The 12,441-nt window shown below is 55.9% G+C and overlaps 1 protein-coding gene across 1 annotated transcript in view; it reads left to right on the forward strand.

Moving 5' to 3' along the window:
- The window catches only part of LOC111153983 (kirre like nephrin family adhesion molecule 3), a 137,054-nt gene that overhangs the window by 122,914 nt on the left and 1,699 nt on the right, over positions 1-12,441 (forward strand). The window contains exons 11-15 of the mRNA XM_022513335.1: positions 816-916; positions 2,782-2,980; positions 4,569-4,604; positions 7,963-8,070; positions 9,772-9,881. Coding sequence (XP_022369043.1) covers positions 816-916; positions 2,782-2,980; positions 4,569-4,604; positions 7,963-8,070; positions 9,772-9,881 — 554 coding nt within the window. The remainder of the gene's footprint in view (positions 1-815; positions 917-2,781; positions 2,981-4,568; positions 4,605-7,962; positions 8,071-9,771; positions 9,882-12,441) is intronic.

Raw genomic sequence — 12,441 nt, forward strand, 5'->3', positions numbered from 1 at the left:
GTGTCTGGATGGGATCATGCACACACACACACACACACACACACACACACACGTGTCTGGATGGGATCATGTCCTGATCAGCATTGGACCCGTGGTCTCACCTGGGCTGTCTCGGTGACAGGCAAGGCCATGAACTACGGGATCTCCTAAGACAGACGTGAGATGAAGCTTGTGAACATGCCTGGCGCATTCCCCCTAACCAGGGTGATCCCACCCGCCCCCTTGGTAGAGGAACATGGGCATTTCTTGCTCTTCTCCCCTTGCGTTGCCCGGCCCCTGTCGAGGACACCCGGTTTGTTAGGCAAGCGCGCCCTCTCCTGGACACAGGGGAGAATGGCTCGAACGGAACAGCTGGCTAAGGCAGGGCGGCATTAGTTAGAGAGACTAAGTAACATTACTTAGCATCCCTTCCTCCCCGACGCTTCCCCTACTCCCTTCTTAGGTTTCCCGCCTCCTTCATAAAGCTTTCCCCACCTGCCGGGCAGGATGGTTCTCTCTCCTCTGAAGTCGGTTTACACGTCATGTGTACCGCTCCATGGTATGAGCACTCACCGCCTTTTTATGATGCTTATTTATGTCTTCTGGGCATTCTGACTTAGAAGTGTTCGCTCCTCAACCCTTGAGAGGTTTACAACTGAACGCTTAATTTCTCTGTGAGTCCCCTGCCTTGCACTTTACCTTACACATCCAGGCCTCCCGTAAATGTGTGCTGAACGAGGGGATTCATGGGTCAGCTTCTGAACCCTGCCCAAGAAGGGTCCAGCCAGGCACCTGCCTTTTCCTGTTTGCCTGACGTGACGCTATTTCCCCAACAGGACCCCCCATCATCTCCAGCACCCAGACCCAGCACGCCCTGCACGGGGAGAAGGGCCAGATCAAGTGCTTTATCCGGAGCACACCACCACCGGATCGAATCGTGAGTGCTCTGGGGCCCGGAGGGGAGGGCTGGGGCCCTGCCCACTCAGCCAGCAGCCCAGTAGCTCATCTCAGCCTGCCGCCTACAGCCATCAGGCCTCTGAGTTTCCCGTCCTCCATGGGGAACATTTCACCTGCCTGGGCTGTCTGGGAAAGGCATCATGGAGACAGCGGCCTCCCAGGGCCAGTCTGCAGGTGTCTTTAACTCTGCTCTGAGCTCCAGGTGGGCCCCAACAGTAGTAACAGTAATGCTTCCAAGTTTTGCGTCCTAGGAGCAGAGGGGCGAGTGAGGGTAGCAGAAGGGAATGCTAAGTGATTGCTTCCCTTTCCTGGGTTCAAGGCCCATCTTTGGCAAAATCCTAGACAGTGTGTGGTTTCTGGTCGTCAACCTCCTTTCTTTGTCCCCCACCCCCCAAGTCCTCCACAGTCCTAATGCTCATGGAGAGCCTTGCCCCATGAACTGAGTTCTCCCCTGCCCCCCAAAAAAGTACCATTCCATTTTCCCTCCCTTCTGCAAAACTCATCCCTGTTCCCGAAGGGTCGCTAAGGCAACCTGAAGAATTCACACTTGGGCCCTGCCAGATGTTGTAAAAGCCAGCGTCTTCACCCACGTCTATCTGAAACCAGTGGGAGCCCAGGCATGAAAACAGACAAAGGGGAGCATTTTCTAGCATTAGTGGGATTCAGATACTATTTTTAGTGGCCCCCAATGCCTGGCATAGTCCATCAGGACAGCTCCGTCGGGGAGGATGTAGGGGTTGCGCACTGAGCAACAGGGTTGTGTGCATACCAGGGACTGGGACGCTGCTCAAAGAATCATCCTGTAAACTCCGATATGGTTAGGGCATCACTCGTGTTACACACTTTCTCAGGCATTTGGCTCATTCACTATCTGAAAAATTCACACACAATTTACAGGAAGTCATACATAGATCTAATACCTATGAGCCCCCCTTCCCTCTGCCCTTTAATTTTTTTTTTCAGTTATAACTGTAACCCATGCCCATCAGAATAACCCGTTCACTCTTGAGCATGTTTGCACGATCTTTCTCTTCATAAAGATCTAACTCTTGGCCCATGGCTCTCAATGAGACAACCTTGCCCTCCCCCTCCCACCGGGGACATTTGGCATCGTCTGGAGACGTTTCTGTTGGTCACAATTTGGAGGGGTGCCACCAGCATCGAGCAGGTGCTGACCCGGGATGCAGCTGAAATTCCTGCAGTGCACGGGACAGCCCCCCAACCAGGAACATTCCAGTCCCGCATGTCACCAGTGCCAAGTCTGAGGAAACACAGTCTCCTCACCTACCACCTCTGCCTGCAGAGATGGCCACATTCACCCCAATGCTGCGAGCCAGGGCCCGTGTGCCGGCGCTTACACGCTGAGCAGCGCAAAATGGCTCTGACAAGAATTAAGCTCCCAGCCTTGTAAACTAAGACAGGTTAAGATGGTCACAAATACACCTCTGGGATCATACGTTTGTGCGAAGGAGCGAAGTGGCCAAACTAGGCTCAGTCACTCTGGGGCTGGTCTTCTACCCACACCTGCCAGGGCAGCCGAGGGAGAGGCTCCCATCGCTGTCACGGGGTTCCCTGTCTGCCTGGAAGGTGTCCCAGGAAAGAGCCAGAGAAGTCCCCTGTCCGTGGAAGTGCCCTCCGAGGTGGCCCCACCTTCGCGTGTGCGTGCATGGGTATGCGCGTGTGTGGCGTGATGTGTGTGTGTTGTGACGTGTGTGTGGACCCCTCTGTGGCCGTGAGCATAGACACGAGCCTGACAGCATCTGCCCCAGAGCAGGGAGGTGGCAGGGCGGCACTGGCAGAGGGCGGGTGCGAGGGTCTCCTCCTCACTCTGAGCACCTCGGACAGGCCTGGTCCTGGAAGGAGAATGTGCTGGAGTCAGGGACATCGGGGCGCTACACGGTGGAGACGGTCAGCACCGAAGAGGGGGTCATCTCCACACTGACCATCAGCAACATCGTGCGGGCCGACTTCCAGACCATCTACAACTGCACCGCCTGGAACAGCTTTGGCTCTGACACGGAGATCATCCGGCTCAAGGAGCAAGGTGGGGGCCGCCAGGGCCGCCAGGGGATGACGGGACTGGCGCGCCCCCTCCCCACCTAGACCTCCCCAAGTAGGGCCCCAAGCAAGGTCCTCCAGGGTCCCCAGCCGGCAGAGCCCCACAGAGGCCACAGGTGGGTTGACCAGGATAAGCCACAGAGCAATTCCTAACGTGCTCTGTAGCCTTGGTCAGATCACCAGAAGTGGCCCTCTGGGGTCCAGCTCCCCCAAAGCCAACGTCCTAACCCACACCAGGAAAGGAGAGGTGGGGAAACCTGCTTAGAGTAAGGCTTCTCCAGGACAGTATTTTCAGGAAAAGGTGACCACAGAGCAAGGCAAGCTGATGGCCGTGATGAGCCTTCCAGGAGCTTCTAAGGGCCCTGGCTTCTGTGCACTTGGCATTTCCCTAGTGTCCTTGGGGGGGTGTCACCCACTGAGGAGTGTCCCTGCGGGGGTACACCAGGATGAATGTGTTAGGGAGCCTGGCCCAGGCCCGTGAAGACAATAAGTCAGTCCAATTCCCCAAGTGTCCCCCAGAGGGTGCCCCTGCTAAGCTAAGGGGTAGTCCTTGAGCTGCCCGAACCCCTGGGTCATGGGGGTCAGGTTCAGCTCACCTGCAGTTCCTCCTCGAACGTAGAAGACATAGGGACCACTGTGCTCTGAAGGGGACACCAGCCAGAGGGCAGCGCTGGGCCAGAGGGCTCAGAGCTGCCGGGCGGGCGAGGAGGTGGGGGAAGGAAGGCTCATTCGCCCTGCCCCCCACCCCCCGGCCCCATGACCCCCAGGTACAGACTGCCCAGCTCCTGGTCAGAGAGATGCTGAGAACTCTGGTCTCCGCTTTCAGATCTCACTCGGACCGCAGGGTGGGAGCCTCAGAGGGGCACAGCGGGGTGGTTCTGAGATGCTCACGGAGAGCCAGCAGCACACGGGCAGCACACGGGGCCTGAAATGGGCTGCAGACCTTGCCCCTTTGCCGGTCAGAGTGGGGGGGAGGGGGAGGGGGCTCAGTCTACGGCAGACAGAGCAGTCCAGGCTCCTCGGCCCTGGCAGTGTCTGACCCCTACAAGACGAAGGCTCACCCACAGATTGTCAGGGCCCAGCAAGAGATTCTGGGCCAAGCAGGTGGTCTCCGCCAGACCCCTCGGACCTCAGCGCTACCCTGTGGGTCAGTGTCTCCCTACACCTCTTCACTAATAATGCTGCTTTGCATAATGCTTCGCACATAATCTGCATACTGTCATCTACCCATCATCCTAAACCCTCCCGGTCACCCGTTGCTTGCCCTCCGTGTCTTCCCCTGAGTGCCCCCACCCCCATGCCCTCCCCTTAGTGTTCTCCCCCCAACCTCTCCAGACACCTCGCCCCTCCAAGCCTTGACTTCTCTCTGGTCCCTACCCCTTCTGGCGTCTCTTCTAAGTCAGTCTGAAGGAATGCCCAGTTCAGTTCAGCTAGCCTGGGTCTGCTGGGTGGTCCCGGAAACATGAGAGAGGAGGGAGCCCCTCATCCCGCTCCCCACCAGGTGGCCGCCCCAGGCACCCCCCACCGTGGCCAGCCAGGCCCTGGCTGTGGACGCTTGCTTTATTTCCAAACAGGTTCGGAAATGAAGTCGGGAGCCGGGCTGGAAGCAGGTACGGAAGGAGACATGAGAACTCGCCCGGGCTGGGAGGAAGGGACCTCTGGGCTAGCGGGGGAGGGACTCTAAAGGGGTAGGGAGGCCCTGTGCAGGCCACTAACTTTTCTGCCCTCCCCCCCACCCCATCTCCAGGCCTTAGTGCAGCCAGAGCAGGGAGAGGGACTCCCAGCCAGTTCCAGTCTAGAGACCCCAGAGAACTATCTCCCGTCATCACTGCCAGAATCCACAGGCTACTTGCAGTCCCGGACACTGGCTCCACCACCCCCCTCTCTGTTCCTCCCATCCTGGCTCTTCGGAAACCCCGGGTCTTCCCCTCTGGGGTCAGGTCGCCCTTGGCCTGGCCTCCCTCTGTTTCCAGGCTCTCCCGACTCTTCCCTCTTCCCAGCATCATCACCAGCTTGGCCATGCTTCCCAGAAAGCCAGGGCCTCCCAGCCCCTGGGCCTGCATAATCCATGCTAATCCATGCTTTCTGCTCCTGCTGCTTCCTCCCCCACCCCACCCCCACCTCCTGCCTGCCTTCCCCCCACTGAAGTGCCCTCCGGCCACTCATCGGACTGAGGCTGCTGGGCAGTGCCTCCCTCCCCAGGGGCTCAGCAGCAAGGGGGTCCTCGGGCTCCCAGGGTTGAGTTGCTCCGTCTTAGGACCACGCACGAGACAACTGCCTCCACTCTCCAAGCAGAAACCCAAAAAAAGAATCAGGACATGGCAAGCCAGACTCCCTGGGGCTGACCAGCGCCATGAGGAAGATGTGGGGGTCCTCTGCCACAGTGACCCTGAAGGAACTAGGGCTCTCCAGTTCCTGCATCAAGCTCCTTGGGGGGACCACACACCCTCCTTTCTGGGTGGATATGCCCCTTTAAGAGCACCAAAGGGGCACAGGCAAGCTCCCAGAGGCAGTCCAGACAGTTTCGGATTCCTGCGGTTTTCTCCATCGGAGCCACCCCTGGTGCTGGAAGTGGTGTCCCCTTCCTGTCTCCATGTCACCTGTCTGTACACACTCATCGGCAGCTCCCTGACACCTTCTTTCCTGGCTGAGACTCCTCGTGCCTAGTTCCCCTCCTTGGGAGCAGGGGAGGCTGAGCAGGAGGACAGCCCCTTCCTCCAGCCCCTCTCCATTGGAACATCCAGTGGGACAGCCTGCCCAGGCAGCCTCAGCCAGCCCACACAGTGAGCTGCAGAAGGCCTGCCACCCCAGTGGTCCCCCTGTTCCCAGCAGACCCTCTCTCCCTGCCCCGCTTGCCCCCTCGAGACAGTTCTCCACATAAGACCGTGTCCTTTAACAAGGGAAGGAAATGTGGCCTCACAGGATGCCAGAGTCATAAGTCACCTTAGATCCTGTCGCCTGGTCCTCTAGGGAGACAGGAGAGACATCAAGGCCTGGAGAGCTTAAGGATCCTCCCACCCTCATCCTTTGGCTTTGAGCTCACTAAGATGAGACTGGAATTTTTCCAAGGAGACCTACTAGGAATCAAGGAGGAACCAAATCAAACCCAGATTAATAAAATTCAAAACCACAGAACCAATGAGCTTCCAAAGCCATTTTCCTTACCTAACAGAATTTAAACCCAAAGACAGAAATCATCTATGTACCAAAGCAAGCTCACAGGTCTGACTGAGGTCCACTGCGGTCAGGTCCCCTTTGTCACTCCTGACTGTGGACACCAACCCAGGCGCCTCCCATTTTTAACCCCTGAGTATTCTCCACACTCCCCTTCTCCTGTCCCCTCTCCTGCCACTCTCACAATGGTCTCGGCCACCAGCAGGCCCATGAAGAGTGCCCTGTTGTCCACATCCAGCCTGGCCGCCACCAATATGTGCCCCAGGTGCCTGCTTCTCCTGGGAGGAGGGCACCCACCACCCAGCTGCTCCTCCAGGGGCCAGGGTTGGAGGGGTTCTTCCTCTCTTCCTCGATTTAAAGCAAAGAACAGCAAGGAGAGGCTAACTCACAGCCCAAGACAAAGCCCTAGACATCCCACACTAACAATGTGGGGCAGGTTAGGGGGCAGGGAGCTCAGGCTCTAGAAGGAATTTCCTTCCTACTCAAGGTTCTGACCTCGCTACGTTTCTTATACCCCTCGAGAAACGGGAACAAACACTTGACTAGGGCTGGCTCAGCTTCAAGGCCTTTCCTTGCCATTCACACATCAAAGCCCCTGTAACCAACCCGAGGTGGACACGTAAGGATCCCATTTTAGAGATAGGAGAGGTGAGATAAGGTGCTCAGAAAATGGGCTAGCGTCTGGGCTGTCTGGGGCACGTGAACTTTGGAGGATGTTGTGTGATGCAGCAGACGGAGCTGGAAAGCAAGAGGAGGCCTGCATTTGCCCTGGCCTTCTGCAGCTGTGTGTCCTTGACCGAGTCATGAAACCTCTCTGGACCTCAGTGTTTCCATCTGTAAATGGGAGGCTTGCACCCAGCAGGCCCGTAAGGCCTCCCTGCACCCCAGTTTTCTAATTCTATTCCCAGTGGGCTATTCAGGGCTCCAAATCCTGTATTCCAGCCCATAGGCAGCCACAGAAGGGCCAGGGCTGTCTGGAAGAGCGCACCCGCCCCCCACAGACCCTCCCCATCCACATCTCCACCAGGCTAGGGCACCAAATAGATAAAGTCAGCAGGGAATGAGGGCTTAGACAGTTGTAATTCTGGGCCTCTGGCAGGGAGGGCTACCAGGATGCCTGGGGACTGGCGGGGAAGGAGAAGGAGCAGGACAGGGGGTGGGGGGCTCAGAAAAAGAAGCATTTCTCCTTAGAGAGATGGGGGGAGCTGAGACCCTGACCACCCCCCATCCTTGCACCTTGGGCCTCTGGGAGCTGCTACTCGGATGCCCAGCAGGCCCGTGAGGCCTCAGGCCCAAGAAGCTGGTGGTTCCTGTCCACCCTCTATTCCTGGGAACGGGAAGAGAAGGAGAGCACAAACCAGGCAAACAAGGGAAGTGACCATAGTCATTTAAAAAAAAAACGAAAAAAAAACAAACAACCCAGGACTTTCTACTCTCCAGCCACCACATGATAGACTGTTCTTGGTTTAGTACAGAAGGGAGCTAAATGACACCCCAGCCTTGACCCCCCATTCCCTGTGTCTGCTTGCCTCCCTCCCAGCCCACCACTGCTCCCCTCTTCCCCAGTCCCTCCCACCCCCTCCTCCATCCTGAGTCCCACTGGACTTGACCCCTGTTGGACTCTGCCTGGGGCCCCCCAGGCCCCCATCAAGGCACTTCCCAGGAGGGCCTGAGTGCAGGAGTCTGGCCCCCCCACCTGGCAGAGGCTTCACCCGAGGAAACTGGGTAAGGCCCTGGTGGGGAGAGTGGGCTGTCCCCGATGTCTCATGGGCTGTGCCTGCTTCTCTCCCACAGAGTCTGTGCCGATGGCCGTCATCATTGGGGTGGCCGTAGGAGCTGGCGTGGCCTTCCTCGTCCTTATGGCAACCATTGTGGCCTTCTGCTGTGCCCGCTCCCAGAGAAGTACGGGAGGGAGACCCGGGATCTCAGGGAGGGGGACAGAGAAAAAGGCCAGGCTTAGACTGCTCCGGAGAGCAAGTAAGCAGGAGTGCCGTGAACAGGGGACCCTGACCGTGCTGTGAGCTGCTGGGGTAGGGATGGGTCTTGGGCGTCGGCTTACGTGCCACGCTGTGCGTAGTGTCCAGCATGTAGTGGGCGCGCAGCCGACATGGAACTGGACTGATCTGAACTCGGCCAGCACTGGGGATTGAACACCTATGGCTGGCTCCACCCGTAGAGAACTCTGGGAGGGGGTTAGGGGAGAGGTGACTTGATTCTTGCCTTCCAGGGTCTGCTAGTCTAACCAGAAAAGCAGGCCATCTACATGGGTGCGGGGGAAGGATTCAAGGAATCCCTTTGTGAAGCCTTTAAAGATCTGCAGTCACTAGCCCTAAAATTCTGGCGTTCCTACCCTCTTGAGGAATCACGGATGCCTGGAGTTTCATCCCGAGTGCAGCTCTGACCTTACGTGTCAAACACAGATGGGCGGAAGTATGAAATGAGATAACTGAGTGGAGGAAACCAATGGAGGCACAGGATTCTAGCCCTACCTTTTTCTGTCACGTGTGCCTGGGCAGGCCACAACTATTCTAGGCCTCAGTTTCCCTGTGTGTAATAGTAAGGCTGTGCATGATGAGACTTTTAGGAACCCGCTGGCTCTAACCCTCAATGATCCTAAGGCACTACATGAATAACCAGAGGAAGCCGACTCCCTCCTCCACTTGGATCTGTTAGAAGAAAGCGGGGGCGCCTGGGTGGCTCAGTGGGTTAAGCCTCTGCCTTCGGCTCAGGTCATGATCCCAGGGTCCTGGGATTGAGCTCCGCATTGGGCTCTTAGCTCAGCAGGGAGCTTGCTTCCCCCTCTCTCTCTGCCTGCCTCTCTGCCTGCTTGTGATCTCTCTCTCAAATAAATAAAATCTTTAAAAAAAAAAAAGAAAGAAAGAAAAGAAAAGAAAAAGAAGAAAGCGGGATGTCCCCTGCTAGGTTCCCTCCACTCGAAGCCTAGCAGCCGTGGCTCTCTGGCCCATCCCCAGTGATGTGGTCTTGGAAGCTCCTCCAGCACCCTCTCAGGGGAAATCAGAGGGAGCACGTTTTAGCAAGAGTCTTCCAACAGAGCTCCCCAACTGTAAATCAGCCGCATCCCCAGAGGCTGTGAAGTCTTCACCACGGAAGCCGTGACCCGAGAGCTGGACCGCCACATGCCGGGGATGTGACTGCTTTGGGTGGGGGGTGGACCCTGGGAACCCGAGACCCCTTGTGACAGTAAGATTAGTGATTCTCCGAATGGAAACAGAAGAGCCCGGTAGAGTAGGCCACGGAAGACTTCTGGAAGGAGGACAGAAAAGACCTAGCTCTGTAAGGCAGACAAATGGACAAGAGTGGCCGCTCAAGGCAGGGTGGCAGCAGTGGAAGGCCAGCGTGCTCCTAACACGGCCCCCAGAGAAAGAAAGCTGAAGCCCCAACAGCCCACAGCACATCCAGACAGGTGTCCCACTGGGGCAGGGGGTGCGGTGGGGATGACCTGGAAGCTACTACTGAGTTCAGGGGCTGGAGGGTGAGCCCTGGGGACAGCGGTGGGGGTAGGGGTAGGAGTGACCCTTCAGGCCCTGACGCCTGAGGATGAGGACTAAACCTGTTATCTGTGCTTTCCTGTTTCACGTCCAGATCTCAAAGGGGTTGTGTCAGCCAAGAATGACATCCGAGTGGAGATTGTCCACAAGGAGCCTGCCTCCGGCCGGGAGGCCGAAGAACATCCCACCATCAAGCAGCTGATGGTGAGAATGCCATCTTATCCCCACCCCATCCTGACCTCTTTGCCCCGAAGGTCCTGGTTCCAGAGGCTTCTTGGCGGCCCGGAAGCTCCCGAGAATTAGAGCATCACTCAGGATGTGCCCTCCCCTCATAATAGGTCAGGCACCCACTAAACCTTGGGTGCCTCCAAGAGTTCTTGTCTGTCTGCTGCATTGCTCTTGATGTCCTGGAGACTCAAAGCCATCTAAGATGCCGTCCCAGCTTTCAAAAAACCTGTTCAGTAGAGAGACAAGACACGTATAACATGCCATGATATGTTGTCACTCAGTACATGATTATACTGAACATGCTAGACAGTCCGGACATGTCCTGCCCCTCCCCCTTCCGAGCCCCAAAAGTCTGCAAGAAACACAAGTTCTTCTTCAGAAACCAGAGTGCTTACCAGAAGCACACTCGTAACTTTTTCAGCAAACATAAGCCTGCCCCTCCTCTTCTTGATTCTTGTTCATAGACCATAATCCACCCAGCTTTACAAGAAGGAACCTGGAAAACTGTGCTGAAAATCTCTAGTACATACTGGGTCATGGTTCAAATACGTAGGAGGAGCAGCAGCAAGCCCGGGGGTGTGGAGCACAGGTCTCTCTGTGCCTCAGTCTCCCCACCTGTGAAGCAGGGATGAAAGTCATAGTGCACAGGGCCATGGTGAATGAGGAAACCCATAAAGGGCTTGAAGCCTGTGGAACATAGTAAGTGCTCAGGAAATGTTGGCCGCTGTGTTGCTGTGAAATCACCTGTTTCCTTATCTGTCTCCACTAGATGGTGAGCGAGCTGTCTTGTTCAACCCCGTGTCCCCGGAGCCTCGCTGGTGGAGGCTCACCAAGGTTATTGAGTTGAACTGACATTTTCCTCCCCGGTCTTTTTCTTTCCAAATCTCATTCTCTGGTCCTTCCAATTGCACTTCAAAAACCTCAAATGTGCACCCTTGCCCCAGTCCCCTTATGACTGCCCTATTGGAGCCTCATCGTGGCTCCTTGGACTAGGACCACAGCCTAGTGGTCTCACCACCTTTTTTTTTTTTTTTTTTAACCACCTTATTCAATCCACCCTCCAGAGTCCCACAGAAAGGGTCCTTCTAGAGCGCAAATCATATCCTGTTACTCTCCTACTTAATATTCCTCAGTGCCCCCCCCTCCCGTCTACTAAAGTCCAACCACCAAGCATGTCATCAGGCCCATCACTGAGAGGCAGCTGCTGGCCTTTCCAACTCCATCTTCCTACTAAATGCACCTACTAAATGGGCCTCCAGACACCCCAAAAACTTGCTGTTCCTGGCTTTTGAGTCTTTTATACCTCGAGGCTTTGTACAGGCTGTTACCACTGCCTGTTGATTTTGCTTGTTGAATTTCACATTCTTCTAGGAGAATCAGCTCAAACGTCACTTCCTCCGTAATTGTCCACGTTTGTCCGCCCCCCACACTCCCACTGCTGGCAGAGCTGCACACTTCCTGCTCTCCTCAAACACGTTGCACGCTTCTCTTTTATTGCATTGCTCGGATTAGACGTCAGCTCCCCAATTAACTCAGAGTTCCAGAAGGACACATTCCCAAATCTATGTGTGTCTGTTTCCCCAGGCCAAACACCAGTGTCTAACCCAGGGGAGCAATTAATCTTACAGGCATGGAAGCCAGAGCCTAGATCACGCAAGAAGCAATGGATGTCTCTGTAGATGAGCTTCATCAAGGCTGGAGCGAAGCATCCCGGCCTATCCTTCTTCCCAAACAGGACCTTGAATTCCCTCCCATTGGGACATTCTGATTGCCTCAGAATGCCTCCACACCCTGCAATCCAAACCTTCGAGAAAGAGTGGGGGTCACTCAGTAGTCAGTTAAGAGGGTGTGTATGGTTGGGTGGGGGGAGGGACTTTGGCAGAGGGACCTGCTGAGAGCCTCCCCTCCCCAACACATGCCCTCCACCCCCTGGCCCCTGTAAAGCCCCAGTGTTGATGAGAGGCAGGCTTAGAAGTTGAATCTGGTGGGAAAGCCCTCCGATCCAGGCTGACCCACAGCATTCACCGGGAAATGAAAGAAGCAGCATCAGCGAGGGCAAAACAGAACGGAAACCCTCTGGCTGATGCCATGAGGCTCCAAAAAGAGACCGAGAAAGTGAGTCACAAGGGAGAAGAAACATCCCAGCTCAGACAGTGGGTGGGAGGCTGTCCTAGATCATGTCATATGCAGAAGTGACACCCGGGAAGCATCTTTGTGCCGCAGGATAAGCGTCACTGTGGTTCTCCAGATTTATGTACCCACCGTGTGCCAAGCATGCGTGATTTTCCACCTTCCATCTAACTGTTATTTTCATTTTCAGTGATCGAGAGCTATGCCCTTCCATTCATTCCTGCAACACAAACGTAACATTTGTGACAGCCCTATGGTCTCTCAGGCACTAGGCTAGGCAGGACAAATCAAATCAGTTACCTGTGATTCCATCCCCAAAGCATTTTGGTCATGACCACAATAGACAAAGTGCTGTGCCAGGCCTGTGGGGACCTAAAGAGAAGCTAGAAGTGATCCTTGCCCCGAG

Source organism: Enhydra lutris, unplaced genomic scaffold (assembly GCF_002288905.1).
Source record: "Enhydra lutris kenyoni isolate GAN:26980312 unplaced genomic scaffold, ASM228890v2 scaffoldscaffold34, whole genome shotgun sequence".
NCBI lineage: Eukaryota > Metazoa > Chordata > Mammalia > Carnivora > Mustelidae > Enhydra > Enhydra lutris.